The sequence below is a fragment of the Platalea leucorodia genome (genome assembly GCF_965183815.1).
Source record: "Platalea leucorodia genome assembly, chromosome: 10".
Classification (NCBI taxonomy): Eukaryota; Metazoa; Chordata; class Aves; order Pelecaniformes; family Threskiornithidae; genus Platalea; species Platalea leucorodia.
Window position 1 is genome coordinate 20,789,147 of NC_138832.1, and position 17,056 is coordinate 20,806,202.

The 17,056-nt window shown below is 39.6% G+C and overlaps 1 protein-coding gene across 1 annotated transcript in view; it reads left to right on the forward strand.

The window, feature by feature from the left end:
• Positions 1-17,056, forward strand: part of COL4A5 (collagen type IV alpha 5 chain) — a gene marked incomplete at its 5' end in the record, with an annotated part of 85,554 nt that overhangs the window by 27,706 nt on the left and 40,792 nt on the right. Inside the window, 11 exons of the mRNA XM_082323150.1 lie at positions 8,319-8,408; positions 9,677-9,721; positions 10,460-10,504; positions 10,611-10,673; positions 11,422-11,475; positions 12,202-12,228; positions 13,812-13,892; positions 14,905-14,967; positions 15,527-15,562; positions 15,661-15,702; positions 15,811-15,903. Coding sequence (XP_082179276.1) covers positions 8,319-8,408; positions 9,677-9,721; positions 10,460-10,504; positions 10,611-10,673; positions 11,422-11,475; positions 12,202-12,228; positions 13,812-13,892; positions 14,905-14,967; positions 15,527-15,562; positions 15,661-15,702; positions 15,811-15,903 — 639 coding nt within the window. The remainder of the gene's footprint in view (positions 1-8,318; positions 8,409-9,676; positions 9,722-10,459; positions 10,505-10,610; positions 10,674-11,421; positions 11,476-12,201; positions 12,229-13,811; positions 13,893-14,904; positions 14,968-15,526; positions 15,563-15,660; positions 15,703-15,810; positions 15,904-17,056) is intronic.

The window sequence follows — 17,056 nt, forward strand, 5'->3', positions numbered from 1 at the left end:
TCCCAATACAATCATAGCAGGTCCAGCTTTGGAGAACCTTTCTGTAATTCTAAGTTGGCCTTTTTCTGGACTAGCCACAGCTATTTTGCAAATTCAGTGAGCAAATGGGTATTGTCTGGCTAGCGTGGATAAGGAAAACCTAGAAGTAAATCTTCCGGCTTTCTAAGTAAAAACAAGAAATTATTTTTTCCCAGTGATTCAGCTTTCTCTTTACACCACTGTTACACATGCAGGGACCGTGACCCGCTTGATATATTCCAGTCCTTCAGTGTCATTTAATGAAATCGAGATAGTCACCTTTCTCTGGTAAAGAATATCTTGGGACTGTTTGGAGTCTAGAGGGAGCCTTTTGTGCAAATACAGTCAACAACTGGAGCACACGAGCCTTGTTCAAGATCAAGCTCTCGAGTGTCATTACGTATTGTGGGTTTTGTTTCCACTCCTCCAGGCTGTCCTAGCCAATTGTTAAGGAGAACTGCACAAGAGAAACTCTTCCACATTTAGTTTCCAACCTCTGTTGGCCTTTTCTGGAGTGAATTATAGAAAGTGCTGAGCAGAACAGCGAGAAGCTTGATAACCTTTTGTGAAAAGGGAGTGGGGAAGGAAAAAAAAAAAAGCCTCTGTAAACAAGCATAAAATCAGACCAAATACTTATATAATGGTTCTGCATCTTCCTGGAAAATTCTTGTGCGGCTGCAAGTTCATCAAAGTGTAATCTTTTAATAAAATAAAACCACAAAGGAAGACGGAGCTTCACCTATGGTAATGCTGCTTTCTCTGTCTTTTTTATGTCTGAGTCCTCTTAGGGAAGGGGGAGGGTGTGTCTTAGACTCCCACTTGTTAAACTGATAGATATAAGGCAAGTTTTCATCCTTAGAATGGATGATTCGCTTTGAAATCTGGGAACTGTGATTCATGTTCCACCTAAATCAAGGTAAACACAGTGTAATCCTGAAGCATGCCAGAGGTGGTTTTGGGGTTGTTTGTTTTGTGAGTATTTGTTGGTTTTGTTTTTGTTTTTTTAAAAAAACAGCCCTTCAGAAGCTTGCAGACCATCATGTACATTATGTAAAAGAATAATGAAAAGCAAAGCCCATATTTCCTAAGTAGGATGTGTTGCCGGTGTAACTGGTTTGATCATATGCGCACACATCCCATTACGTTAGTTGCCCTATAATTACAAAGCCCTCAGTATATGATGCATTGATGGATTCAGCAGTTCAGCTCTGGGGAACCACAAGAGTTCTCTATCACTGACATCCATGATGCTTTCTCTTTAATTTTTTTGGTTTTGGTGGTTTTTTTTTTTACAGCCTTAAACTTTTTCTAGTCTTCTACTATACAGTGTACCACTTACTTATACATTTGAAGTAAGTTTCCAAACCTGATACTATCTTCAGCCCAGCTTTCTTGCAAATGTTATCTTTATTCCAGTTGAGTGTAACCTGCTGCTACAACAAGTTTCAGGCTGTTGCTTTGTATTTGACACTTGACATTTGGCGTTTCTGCTTCCTTCTCCAGTGACCTCTGAACCAGGAGTCAAACTCTGTAGCTCCTTGCCTAATTGGTGTATGAAGAGCATTAGACAAGGAGCTGTTTAAATAATATCTCCTCTTTGATTCTTCCATTGAGAATGTAGCAATATACTTGTAGAGCTACTGGAAGTCAGGCATATGGAACTTGGTTCTTTACTGGGAAGACAGGAAAAGCCTTGTCAAATGCACTCAGCAGAGCCCTGTGCTTCTGTTCCAATGTGTTTCACTTCTGGCCCACAACGAGCTTCTGCATCCAAGTTGCTGTCCACTTGCATTAAGTCAACTAAGTGCTGCTTTGTTCAGCTTAGCAGAGCCTAATGCGTTCCTTTTGAGACTCAAAAGTAGCCTTCTTCCTAAGCATCCTAGCATTCCCTTCAGGATCTCCAAATTTTAACAGATCAGGTAAAGTAATACAAATTCAACTGTGACAAATAGGAAAACTATTTTCTTGTCTTGCCTTGGGGAGCCACAGCACTTATTTAACTGCTCCTATGCTGCTAGTAGTTCTAACTCTTCCTCTGCCACGAGCCCTTATAACATCAGTAGCGTGTTATCTGTTGAAGCAGCAAAACACAGTAAGCCCATAGTACAATAGCTGACAAAAACTGGTGCACTAAAGTTTTCTTCCTCTGCTCAGGCCCACCCTTATATACTTAAATATAAAATGGGTACTGTAAAATTCAAACATGTCTAAAATGGTATAATGAAGAAATGAGAGGAATTTACTGGAGAAGTCAGTAAAAATAGATTGCAGCTGGGAGCCAGTGTGCTGTTAATCACAGTAAGATGCTCAGTAGTGAACTGGATCTGGTAAGACTATTAAAACTGAATTAAATGATTAAGCTGCTATATACAGGTGCTTATAGGAATTGCTTTCACTTTTCAACTGGAAGAGAAGTGCTTTTCACTTAAGGAACTGGACGAATATTGGGTTTTAAATAAATGCTGCTCGGCAGTTTTGAAATTAACCTGATCTAATACTTAAAAGCTAGTTCATGAGTAAAAGCTAGCTAAAGAAATAAACACAATAAACATTGCACAATAAACATTGCACATGGAGTAATTTCTAACCAGTAAGACTTGTAGATTATTGGGCTGGTTTTACCTCAGCTGAAAACAAGATCCTAAGGTGCTGATAAGATCAGCTCTACAGAGACTGGGGAGGAGGGGGGTGGTACTGAATCTCAGCTGCTCCAGCTGATGAAGACTGAGAGCCAAGGGCTACAGCAAACAAGCTACGTGCATTTTAGTCACTAAGAGGGCATGGACCCCAAGACTACTGTGGTTTTGCTTTAACGTGGTAGTACGTGCTGCTGTTGAAATAGGCTTTCATACCTTGCCTTAGCTAGGTATTCCTGTTTCTCCTCTGCGGCTTGTGTGGCCATGTTCAGAGCTGTCAGTGAACCAATCTCATTGAAAACAAGTTTCTTTGGAAGCTAGGTTAGTTTTCAGCCTGATCAGTTCCTTCATGCAAGTTATGTTGCAGCACAACCATCTGTGTAGCTGTGATAGAAACATGTGGCTTAAGGTGGGAGGGACTGTGGTTTTCACAGCACCTAAGGTGCAGTCCCCCCTCAAAATTTAAGCTGCTACATACTACAACTGCAAATACATTACGCTGTTTTTGTTGAGCAGAACTATTGAGTTCTACCCATTCAAATTAAGTTAAAGAAATTGATTAAGAAGCTGTTCTTTAGTTATTAAACAAGTTTAGTCCATGGCCTTTTAAAGAGGAACTTCAGAAGGTGCCAAGTTTACTGGGCTTGTTAATCTACAGTGTAAGGGGTGTAACTCCAAAGATTCAAATGGGTTGCAAGGTCCTAATATATGATCTCATACAAGCTTGGTGCCTGGGATTCTGGCAAGAACAGCTTGTAGTATCTGAGCTCTGAAGGCATTTCAGATACTTTGCCTTTCTATGCAGATACAAGAAATCCATACCCCTTACAAAGGAAGCGTATCTTATTCTTGGGCTCTTTGGATATATATTCCTGGAGCTCTGAGTCTCACAAGAAACTTATCAGTGTATGTCCTCAAAATGCTTATTTCCTTGTGCCTTTATTAGGATAAAATTTAGTACAGATGTGACCCAAGCTCAGCTTTTCTTTTCACTGATGGATACAAGTTATAAAGAAATAGTTAAAAATTCTTGAATTTTAATCACTTTGTCAAGAATATTTACATGATTGGTGTCTGTGCTTCATAAACGTTGGCCTGAACTGCACTAATATGGCCCTGTATTATGAAACCCTGGCAAATGACCACTGACCATTAAACCTGGACTGTTTCATCTTACAAAAGAAGTCACAGATGATATTCTGAAGAAATTTGATGTATCTGAAGAATACAGATCATGTCAGAGGGGATTTCTTTATTGCATTAAACTATATCTTTAACACTACTGTTTGTGGCTGGTTGTTGTGTTTGTTTAGAATAAGGTCTTGATTAGATACTATAGTTCTAATTCTGTTAAATTAGTCAGTGTTCTTCAAGATGAGGAAGAATTTATGGTGACTAGTATTAGAATTTGAGGCAGCTGTTGTTTTCACCCTGTCATTTAGAAAGGGAGAGAATAATATGGCTGGCTGTTGCATCACTTCTTCCATGCTGTACATCTTTTAATTTACTACAGACATTTGTAAATGAATCTAGTTTTAAGTAGCCACTCATAGCTAACTGTCTTTAGACTCTTTCTGATGTTCACTGTTTTCATAGCAAGGGTAGGAAACAAATACGTGCCGCTATTGCCAAATGTTACAGCCAAGCTCTTGCATGTATTTAGGCATCAAAATGGGCTGTCCAACTACTGCTTTCCTGAATATTTTTTTAAGTCTTTTTTTTTTTTTTACAAGTATACCATATCTATGTAAATAAATATGGTTTCTCTCCCCATAATTTCTATTTATAAATATTTTTAGATTTCAGGAAGAAATTCTACAAATGTAAGTTACTTGTGCATGCTTTGCAACTGCATCTATCCCTGATTTCTTAAATACTCATGAAGTATTGTTAGAGTATGTGGAACTATGACAAATTTTTCTGTTTACCAGTTTAATTGACTATATCTTGCTGCAGCTTAAAGCATAATTTTAGGGTGTTTCCCAACTATTTTTTTTCTTCCTATCCCCTAAGCAACAGTCATGATCAAGCCTATAAGCTGATGGTTTTGTCATATCTCTGTAGCTGATTGAGGGCAATTGCATTGCCAGCTACTCTGGAGTTATCACTAAATGAGATCAGAAGCTGACTCCTCACCCATCCTCCAAGGAGAAATGATGGGTTATAGCTGATGCATCTTTAGTCTGCTGTGGAAACAATCTTGTACTTTCAGTACTGGAAAATGAGATCTGAGTTGACCTAAACCTTTCCTATTTATGTTTCTCTTTAGTAGCTTCTAGTCTGAAGCAAAAAGTATCCAGACTTCCTCAGCTCTTTCTGTGCAAGAGAAAGTGGCTAGTGACTGTCAGTTTTTCAATCTATAAGAAAATGCATTGCACATGATACAGGGACTTCAATCTTGGTATATCCCCAGTGATATAATATCCTTTTTTAGCATTGACTTTTTGGGGAAGGCTTTTTAAATGTCTTTTCAGTTTCAATATGTTCTTGCAAGGCAGCAGGCAGTTTTTCCTGGTAAATCTGTAGCGTCTAAATCTTCATGAAAACAGTATGGTATATGCAAGGTGTGCACTAGAAAAAGTCTGGAGGCAGAAGCAACGTCTGAAAACTGTTCTCACGTATGGAATCTTTCTATACACTATTTGAAGTAGAAGACAATTAGAAAAATCACCCAAACATGATCTGTATTCCAGAAAGTTGGATCAGCTTGGTTTCTCCCCCTACCCAACTTACTCACATTTCTTTCTCCAACCAATTTTTTGATCAAAAATAGGATTATAGTGCAGCTATTTCCTCTGTAATTAGTTTGATACAGTTTGCTTGGGAAGTGTCTGGTGTAATCCCTCAGCTGTTCCCAAGCGTAGTCCTTCAAATCATCTGTTCGCTCTTGGGGGTAATTTGCTGGTGAACTCCACAGGAGTTGCTCTGGCAACAGTTTCCTCATGCAAGGCTCTCATTGTTGCTGCTCACTTTCAAAGTGGGCCTGGAAAATACTCATTTCATAGTTTCAATAGTGAAGTTTACTAACAGCATCTGTTACCTCTTGTATTTCTCTTGCTTAACTATTTGGCATCATACATTTCCCTTTCACTTTAAAGGCCTTAGCTTCCCAGTTCTGTGACTACTTAGAGTGGAGACCTCAGAGTAGTTGCATTTTAGAGAACAGTTTTTCAGCCTTAGATAACACACAAGGCCAACCCTCTGCTAAAAGTCTGGCCTAGTAACCATTTGCAGATGTCACTTTCTCTAACAAAAATGTGAAGAAATGTGACCAAGCTGAGATTTGTAGGCATTGTGTAGCCTAGCTAGCAGCTGACACATCTGATATCCCTTTTGTACACAGGTGTGTTTCCTTAGTGTGCAAACAGCATTCTTTCCAGAGCTTGCTCTAAAGTCTGGCTTTGTCTAATGTTTTCCTTATCTGGCACTCCCAAATTCCTCATTCTCTCTCCTTCAGGGACACACTAACCCTTTCATATCCTGGCCTGAGATAGTAGCACTCCTCCAGTCTTGCTTCTCAGATGAGGTAGCATGCCAGCTGTAGAGCTCCATGCAAAAGTACTGCCTGGCACTTTGTGTGCAAAAAGTCAGTCTGGACCCTGACTGTCAAACTTAAGCTAGCCTCAATTTATGATGCAATTTCAGCATTTCTACAGGGGAGAAAAGATGTCTATCCTGTATAAGAGAGCAATATGTGACCTACAGTAAAAGAGGAGTATGTTTACATTTTAATTAATAGGAAACCGACTTCAGCAGACCAGTTAATGAGCTGTCCATTCCTGTCCAAGGAATCCTTCTGAGTCTCACCATATAGATAGGACTAAGTACAGCTTAGTTATTTCCTCTGTAAGGTTGCAGCTCTTGCTTGCACACAGCCTTTAATCTCTCATCCAAAAGGTTTTCCTCTTGTGTTTCCAAGAAAGCAGTATAGCAAGTACTGGAAAAGAAGGCAGGAAGAGAAGCCCTGTTATTTTCTCTGAAAATTTTTTGAGATCTCAGCATCTTGTAAATGTTTTGAATGCAGCTTTTAAGTTCCTGCCCCCCACGGTGGAATACAGAGCACCTACCTAAGCAGTGCAGTGAGAAAATTAGGATTTACGAATGAGACTTAACACTGCTGTCATGCTCAGCATACAACTGCTTACAGCAAAGGGGAGATGAGCAAAGCCTTAATATTGCCTTTTGCATATTGTGCTCGAGGCTGCAGTTAGATGCTTCTCTCTGCTTGCAGTCCCCAGTCTTCAGTACTCTGCTGCTGTCTTCTTGAAGATGTGAGATTGCTGGTTCAGTTCTTTCACCCGACTGAGGAGTGCTAGGCGGGATGTCCCAAATTCCTAGAGAGTGCCATAGCTGGGAGACTGCCAGATAATAGATGTGGGAGCTACTCCTCCCATTCTTGCTGAAGCGGTGCAAGAAAATAAAAAGTCAGGATGAACTGGTTTAAAGAGAATGTGCAAAAGCCTGCACAACTCTAACCTAGTGATTAAGGTGCTTGTTAGGATGGAATATTTTTTTGGCAGTTCCTGTAGTTGTCACGAAAAAAATAATTGGGGTAAATAAGCAGAAGTTTTTTTTGCAGGTAGGAACCAAACCCACCAACCAAACCAAACCTATCCGTAGAGCAATAAGGAATAATGCTGAAAAACTGCCTGTTTTATAAGCAGTTATATAGACTGGTTGATGTAACAGAGCTGTACGAAATATCTGTTTACGCAGTTGAAAAGCGTACCATGATATATATATGCACAAAAAGGTGCATTAATTCTGGTATTTCCTAACTTTTCTGTACCAATTGCAACCTTAATATTTACTGATTTTTGTGAATCTATGACATACAAGGAATAAAAGTAAATATTTTATGAATTTGCAGCTATGCATATTCTGAAACTGCAGGTAAGTGACATTGTTAACCTACATTAAAAAGTTAGAGGGCAGCATATGATGGTATATGGTGTTTGTTACACTACTGATGGGCTATCATGGCTAATTATTCCATAAATATTTAGCAAAATATGGTTGTTGCTTGAAAGCTTACAATTTTAGCAGGAGGTGACAGATAAAAGGAATAAGAAACCTTATTTCTTTGCTGTCTTGTGTCTGTGTCACTTGGTTTAGATTGTAAGCACTTTGGGCTGGAACCTCTTTTATGTTCTGTATTTAGTCTCCGGTGCATGACCAGGATCTTAGTTGCTTTTATATTACAGATGACAATATTGCAACTGTGAAATAATAAACAACACTCATGGTATAGCAGCAATCTACGCCCTTCTGAGAGTTTTTATAGGTATTGCAGCAGAAGTGGGCTTTCAGGAGAGACTTAGTAACTAAATAAAGCTATGTTTTTATAGGAAGGGGGGAGAGTTCTGTGTATTTAAGCAGCACAGGAGAAACAGGTGGTTGAATTATTTTGGTAAATAGGTGGCTTAAATACTGGATAAACATCCTATGAAACCTGTTTAAGTGGTGTAATTAAAGACAATGTATGTGTATGTTGAGGAATTTCTGTAGCTAAGCAGGTGAGATGTTTAATCACAGTGTTTGTTTGTTTGTCTGTACGATGACCTCCTACAGAAAACCAGAAAGATAATGTGTTTTCTGAATTTTTCTATCAGAACTTGTGCTTTTGTCGTGTTACACCTCCATCACCACCTATTCTTTTTGTAGGGTGAAAGAGGATTCCCAGGCTTGGAAGGACAGCCAGGTTTGCCTGGATTTCCAGGACCTGAAGGACCACCTGGTCCAAGAGGCTCGAAGGTAAGTCCCAATTCACTTGAATAGCATGAAAATGCTAGGTAGTGTTAGCTTGCTTGTCGTGCTGATCCTAAATCATTCCAGAACTCTTGATTATCATTTGTTTAATAGTCAAAATCTTCAGATGTTGGGATATGACATAGTTTGGTTTTTTTTTTTGGTTGGTTAGTTTGAATAGTCAACCAGAGCAAAAGATTGCTCTAAGTTTCCTATTCTTCACCTACACACGTGCTTGCAAACACCGCATGTGCACTTGTATCCTTTCACTAGGTACTGCAGATTAAGGTCAAAGAACAGGTTTGGCAAGGTGCTGCGATGTAGTTTTATTAGTCCTTGCAATAATGCGCTCCATCGCTTAGTTCACTGATAAGAGTGGTGTTTGGCTGTCAGCTGCCCGGAGGGGTCCCTCCGCATAGGTAAACTGGTGTTTGCACCTGGTGGCATTCCTGGGCTGGTTTTGGGTGGGGCAAGGCAAATGAAGGCATCATTGAGCCTATGCAGAGACAACTGAGGAATGCTCCTTGCTTTCCCTGGAGGGTTTCAGTTTATTTTTATTTGCTACCGAATTACGTCGTTAGGATCAGATGGTATAATATAGTACTAAAATGTTGAAAAGCCTTCCTCTGAATGCATTTATATTTAATATACATAAGATTATGCAGGATCTGACATTTCTTTTGTAAATGCTCACAGCATAAACTAACAGAAGCACATCAAAAAGCAGCAAAGAAAAAAATAGGTAGGCGATAAGAAAAAAATGAATGTCTGCACTAAAAGAAAAAATTAATTGGGTATGACAAGAGTGAAACAACAGAGGAGTTTTGGACTAGAAACTTTGATTATATTTTTATTCTGTAAGTGTCTTTTTTTTCTCCTCAAGATTTTGATATGAAGTTCTGCATTATCATAATACAAAATAATGGTACAGTATCATTCACATTTAATCTTGTATATCTTGTTTTGCCCACAAGAGGTCACTGTGGGGTATTTGATGAAAGCACCTGACTGGTATCTGCTTATAAACAATCTTAAATAGCTTTGATTTTTCTAAAAACATTTCCTCTAAGTCATGGTTTATCAGCTGTCACAAATACTTTTCAATTCAAAGTCCAACGCCCAAAACAAGATAATTTTGAACCCTTTACTCAGGAAATTACAACTAATATAACTTTTAGTCCACTTACTACAAACACGTAGAAGAAATTTTATCGTGCTTACAGTTTAATTTGATAGACAGGCAGACTGCAAACTTGTGTGGATTTTTTTTTTAGGGTGATGATGGACTTCCAGGGCCTATTGGACCCAAAGGAATCAGAGTAAGTAATGGCACAGTTTTAGGGTGATATATTGGAATTATGGGTAGAGACTGCCAGGCATTGAGTGGGTCCTCACACAAGTGGTGATTTATGGGGGTAAAAAAGTAACTTAAATCTGAAGAGTAATTATCTACCAGCTAGAAGAGATTGTATTACTTTTTATAAGTAATATTAGATTGCATAAGTAATATAGTCCTAGATATTGCTTGTGTTACTTTCATAAATTCATTAGGGAGAGTAGACCCAATGCTTATTTGATCTGTTTTGCTATACAGGACCTAAACACTCTCCAGCAACTTTGTTTCAATTTATCCTGAAGCAGACACAGTATATGTAGGGTCGATATGGGAGAGGTTGATCCTTTAGGTTTTGTGCCTTTGCTTTTTCTTTTTGTCAGACCCCTCAGCTGGTGACAATTGATGCCTCTAACTTCAGTGGGACACATCCATTTTCCCCACCATGAGTGTTCATTTATTTTCTCTATATATCTACATACTATTACTTTAGTTGTTCTGCATTGTCTTCTCTATGTTTTTGTGGATATTTTCCTGCAAGAAGGGTAAGAATCTTGATGGCTGTCCAGCATGGCATTCTCTCTTTACAGGTGATTCAGATGGTTCTGTTTTTCTTTACTTACATATGCACCAATAGGTTACATTTAGTAAAATCTTGGTAAAACCTTTTGCACATCCATTCATACCATTCCGCTTAAAACATACGTGGTTAATTTCCTTCTAGGGACCGCCAGGCCTTCCAGGATTTCCAGGAACACCAGGACTTCCTGTGAGTAGGAATGGGCTGTATAAATATGAATCTGTCCCCTTTTGTCTTTCAGGGCCAGAAGAGCATCCTGCAAGCTAACTCTTCTTTCTTCTTTTCCACTTTAAAGGGATTACCAGGACAAGATGGGCCACCAGGACCTCAGGGTATCCCAGGATGCAATGGAACAAAGGTGGAATCCCTTTAAAATTCTTAACAATGCAATAATAATGTGATAAAGGGCTCTTGTTCTCCTGGCTGTAGCCAATAGGTTTAGTTTATTATGTGTAGCAGTACTTGCTGTTACTGAGTTGTGCAGGTAATTCCAAGACAATTCGGACTTACACACACACATCTGAGAGAAGGGGTCATGGTCTGGTACTTAAAGCACAAGTTTTGCCGGAAATTGCCAGCACCAAGATGCAACATTCATACTCTACAGCCAATATAGTTCTTTGTTCTAATCCTTAATTTTATAGCTAACTTTGTAGTAGCTATCTTTGTAGTAGATTCTTGCTACCAAAGAAAACTCATTACCTAACAGTGGGACTTTTTAGTGATTAATTTTTAATAATATTGCATTGAAAATACCGATTCAGTATCCTGTTTGAAGGAGTCACTTTCATTCTAACATGTTACTTAGCTTCAGGTTATGATCTTTCTATAAAAGAAGTTAATCTTCTATAGCACTATGTGTGTTTTCGATCTCCGTAGTATAGTACTTTGCCTGGAACTATGTGGAAATATCTGAATGTGGAAAGTTCTGTTTCAATCAGTTGTGCAATTTAACAAACTGTTTATCCTAGAGCTCGTTGCAATACAATTTGCTGCTCTGGAGTCATAAGCTAACAATGAAACTGGATTTTTTCAGTCAAAATTTGTTTATCTGGTTTTGTAATGTTTTGGTTTGGTTTTGGCTAATTGTTTTCTTCGTCCCTAAGGGAGAGCGTGGATTCCCAGGCAGTCCAGGTTTTCCCGGTTTACAAGGGCCTCCTGTAAGTAAAAAATTTCTGGATCAGCTACCTGTAATCCTGAAACACTTCTGCATAGAGCTGTGAAAGATCAGATAAATATCAGCCTCTTTTTGCAGTAGGTCTTTTAATAAATAAGAATATATTAATTTTTTTAATGGTTAATCAGAATATTTTAGATGTCCAATAAAAGCGTGAGCTTTGCTGCTGCATGCTGTGGTAAAGCTAATAAAAAGCCCTTTGAATTCTCACATGCTGAGATGCTTTGCCAAACCTGCAGAAAAATACAAATACATGCATATGTGTCAGAGACGTAAGATCTTGATACTGTCATCTGGTACATCTAAAGAGTCTTACGGGTGATTAATGGAGCAGAAAAAAGAGACAGTGTAGGGTGTTTTCATTATAAACCACAAGGATGTACAGCAAAGTGACTGTCAGAACCAAAGTACAAACAGAAAAATGGAGTAGACAGGATGGACAACAGGAGGCAATAAAGAAACAAATTGCTAGGAAATGGAGACGTAGTCCCTTTAATGCTCAGCATTCACTGTGAAAGTACTTCTCTAATTTTTCCATTTGATTCTGAAGATCATAAAAATTTTCTTTTCTCTTGTTTTGTATCTTTTTTTAGATTTCTATCTTTAATGCTTGTCCTATGGTGTAGATCTGATTAGTCGTTTGCAAATAACATACTAATGATTTATTTCTATTGATCTTTCTTTTATTTTTTGTTTCTTTTAAACAAAGGGACCCCCTGGTCTGCCAGGTATGAAGGTAAGTGTTCTGTACTCGCACACTGAAGAACTAACCAGGCAAGGGTGTGCAGTGTGATCTGGCATAAGTAACCTGCTTGCTTTTTTGCAAGACCATGTGCATCCATTGGAATCTGGAGTGACATTCTGCAGAAAGCTTAGTGTTTCTAGGCTACTCCAGCACAACTAACTGGAAATTCTCTAGTAGCTTTACGCAGTTTGGGTCAGTAGTTCCAGAAGTAGCAAGCTGGTTTCCTTGGGAGCGTGAGGGACGGTGTCTGTGTTGTGAGGCATCAAGTTAGCAAGATGCCTGTGAACACCCAAATGCACCAGTAGTCTACCTGTGCATGCTCAAGAATGCTACTGGAGACTAAGCAATAATAACTTAAAATATCAAGTGAAGAGAATCATCTTGCGTTCCTTTTGGAAAGGTGCTCTCTACTGTATAGATTACTATGTAGATGGCTTTTTCTCCTAACATAAGCAGTCACAGAATCACAGAATGGCTGGGAAGGGACGTCTGGAGATCTAGTCCAACCCCCCTGCTAAAGCAGATTCACCTAGAGCAGGTTGCACAGGATTGCGTCCAGGCAGGTTTTGAATATCTCCAGAGAAGGAGATTCTGCACGCTCTCTGGGCAGCCTGTTCCAGTGCTCTGTCACCCTCAAAGTGAAGAAGTTTTTCCTCATATTCAGATAGAACTTCCCGTGTTTCAGTTTGTGCCCATTGCTCCTTATCCTGTCACTGGGCACCACTGAAAAAGAGCCTGACCCCATCCTCCTGACACCTGCCCTTAAGATAATTGTAATTGTAATCTCATAATCTGATTTTGGACCTTAAGAACCCCTTTTATTTTTTAAGGGTTTTGTTGTTGTTGTTGTATCCTTGACCTATTCGAGCATGGGCCAAAACATCAGTTTTGGTTCAAATCTATTTGAAAGGAAACTTGACCTACAGAATTATTCCAATAGCTCCTGAGAGGACAGCATAACACTGATGATGGCAAATTGTGACTATTAAGCTGAATTGTTTTTCTCTGCTCCTTTTCTTCCCAATTGTTTTTAAGATATTAAAAGGCAAGCTGATCAGAACATATACATTTAAAACAAAGATCTTCCCTGAAGTCAATAACAAACTGTGCTTCAATATAGAACATGAAGCATGACTATTATAACAGCATACTCGGCATTAACCTCATGAGGTGGGACACTGGAAAAAGCTGAATGAGCCTTTTTTTTGTTGTGTCCTATCCATTTGCTTTCACATGGAGTTAGAAAGGCTCTTTTTTTTTGTGAGGCATTTGTATTTCAATCCCCTAATCTTTTGCAATTTAAATCAATGCTGATATATTGGTACGTATAAAAAGAGAACTTTTAATAGTCGGTACTTTAGCCATTTAAAGAATCCTCCAAATATGCAAGGATCTCTCCTAAAAAGAGCTATTCTTGGCGAATCTAGTACTTATATTAAATGAGTACTGCTAGGGTGTAGCATAACTCTGAGTCTCTCAAAGTCTTAAGAGGCATTATGTGTCCTTTGGAGTCTGAATGGTGATAAAGAATTGTAAAATGTGCTATTAATTAAAGTCAGCTGTCTTTCTTCTAGGGTGAAGCAGGTGAAATAATTACATCCTTGCTGCCAGGACAGAAAGGCGACCCAGGATTTCCAGGTCTTCCAGGGATACCTGTAAGTTGTGTAAAGTACTATTAGGCTGTGTTCTGCCAAAAAGAAAACATGGAAAGTATTTGTGTTACAGCAAAATGGGAACATTTCGAGCTAGGGGATCCATAGGTTTATGTGGAGAAGCAGGGCTCACATGTAATGTACCTCCAGTTTATGGCTGGAGGGAAAGTAAGTGCTGCCATATTGTTCTTAATAGGGTGACCCAGAGGCCAGAAAGGTCCCCTGGTCAGGAAAGTGGTATCCAGCAGACAGCAGTACTCACAGTTACTTACTTGCTTCTCTGTTTCCCCCGCCTGTTCCCCCTTCCTAGACATCCTCTGTATCAGTTCCCTTCCCTTCTTCACCCGGAGGTAAAGCAAGTAACATCTGCCTTTCTGGGCTGTAGCCACTATTTTGGATGGTGGGAAGAGAGGGTAATGTCTCAGCTGTTCTCCTCACATTGCACCTCCTGAAGAGTGTTTCTGGTCTCCCAGCAGTCTTCTCTGAAAAAAGCTAGTGACTGCAGGCCCTGTGCTTCCCCACTGAGCCATTCATTGCTTTAGTGGAAGAACAAGGGGAGCAGAAAATGAGTCTATCGGACTGGACAGAAGCCAGAGACTCCCATTTCCTGGTACAGAGAGGCAAGCCCCAGGCTATTCCGACCAGACTGAGCCTGTTAGCATTTCTGTTCCTCTGATCTGTGCTTCCCTATTGTCTGGGAAAGGAGGAATTACAAAGTGTTTTGTTGTTCTCTCTCAGTGCATGAAGAGAAAGAAAGCACAAAAGTAGTTCAAAACAAACAAAAAAGTATTCCCTTATCCAAGCCAGAGTTGTATTGAAGTTGAGAGCAGAACACTCCTAACCGGTGTACACTCCTTTAGGCCTTTCCACAAGGACAGATTGGTAGATTAGTGGTCAGCTACTATGATTTGACATGTATGGGGTGCCAGTTGTTGGGTTTGTTTGACCTTGAAGGTCTCACTGCTTTTTTCGTACAAAGCTGCCTCTCTCATAGCCTCCTCCACTTTCTCAACAGGGCCCACCCGGCTCCATGGGAATCCCAGGTCCAATTGGCCCTCCAGGGCCCCCAGGTTTGACAGTAAGTTTCTTTAACCTGTTACCCCTAAAGTGTTGAATGGGGCAGTTACTTCTTTGTTTCATGTCCTCAGAGGCAGGTCAGTAAAGTGCAGAGATCTTGGTAGTCAAGACTTGGTGTGTAGACAACAGCAACCATGCATTTGGTTCACCGTGGAGCTGCCACTGCACACACTTAAATGTGATACACTTGAAACACTCAGCCTGTTCCCAGACCTCTTTTTCGTTTAAATCAGGCTGAATCTTTGCGCATGCTCCTTATTTGTGTGAGACCTGAGGGACAAGATTTAGCTTATTTAGACCAGGATGATTCTTTCCTTCATGTTTAATACCTGACTGTTTATTTTTATTTGACTCTCCCACTTAAAGGAAGAACTAGTTTCTTACATATTTGTGAAGCTGAGTAGCATGAGGAAGAGCTCTCAGAGGAAGGCAAGGTGTCTTGTCAACATGGGTATAATGCACAGGAGTCAAAGTAGCAACATTGTTCATTTTTTTTCCCCCCGCAAGGGGGCATGTAAAGTGCTTGGCAATGACTTTTTTTTTGTTTCCTTTTTTAATAGGGACCTCCTGGTCCACCAGGGCTGCCAGGACCTAAGGTATTTTCTTTCCCTCATTGATGGTGGTGGTGGACTGTTTTGTTTTTCTTTCTGTTCATTTGTGACTTCTAAGGGCTGATGAGTTATACTTTTTTCAGGGTAATATGGGTTTGAATTTCCAAGGACCCAAAGGTGAAAAAGTGAGTAGGTGATCATGATGATATTTTTGCTTATTACTTTCAAAATACTTATGCATGCCATTTTGGCTTGCATTGCCTGTAACAAACTGCCATCTTGTTGCACATTAGGGTGAACAAGGTCTTCAGGGACCTCCAGGGCCACCAGGACAAATTGGAGAACAGAAGAGACCAAATGACATTGAGTTTCAGAAAGGAGATCAGGTGAGTGGGAAACTATATCCATCTGCAATGAGCATGTGATCAAGCTGCAGCCTCCATTGGTTTGGCTCATGTATACTCACATCCTGCTTGCTGCAGAGGTTCTATTATTTTTCTCAAAGTCCTGACTATTTCAGACCCGAGTACTTTTCCTTTAATAGAAGGCAGGCCAGTCATATTAGCTCAGTTACTTGCCTTAGTAAAATAACTATTCTTAAGAAACTCTTTCAAAGGAAGTTCATAGTAACAATAAGAGCAGTTAAAATATTCTTATTCCTTGGAACGCCCAGACTTGGATTTTCAAAGTTGTCTGGGGATTCAGATTCCCATTAATTAACCAGCTGTGTCATCCATTGTGAAGAAGTCTTTCAAAAATTTTAACTCAGCTTCTTTTTTTTTTCTTTTCCTTTTTTTTTTTTTTCCTCCTTTTATTTTGTCATTAGTGAATGCCCCAAGATCTTTCTTCCTTGTGGTCTGAATAAAGTGCCTTCCCTGTTTCTGGCTTCTCAAAAGTAAATATCAAGCCATATTATGACAGTAAGCTCAAACTGTTGGTTTGATTTGTATGGATCCTTCCCCACCCATAAATGCCAACAAGTCATTGGGAGAGTGGCCATTTTTAAAGTTATTCCATTTTTTCCTTTCTTCTTCACTGGGGAACATTTCACAGTACCATTTGATTCTGGGTGCCAATCATAGACAATCTGAGCAGCACCAGCAGGGTCATGGGTGCCTGGATTTCATGTTTTCTCTGAAGTTTCTGTGGTATTCTCAAGTATCACCCTGAGTAATAGAAGAGTTGAGGTAGATATTTTGAGGCAAGAGTGGTGAGTGATCATTTTTATGCTCTGGTTATTTTGCAAATGTCACTGTGGTAACCGAGCTTTAAACTTTTAGTTTCCTCCATCTGTATTTGGATCGGTTCCTTGCTTTCCAACTTTCATCTTGCGAAATGTGTCAGAGAAGACAGCTTTGGTACCCAGCAGTATTTTATTTTGGCAGGGTGTAGGACAATTCTGCCCTTCATCTTGATCAAAACCATTTGTTACCCTTCCTTTCAGAAGAACATTAGGCACCACTAAGGCATTCCCTAGAGCTATCCACTGATGTACATTTGCAATGCGCAGTCATCCTAGAAAGGTCTCGATCTCTGGTT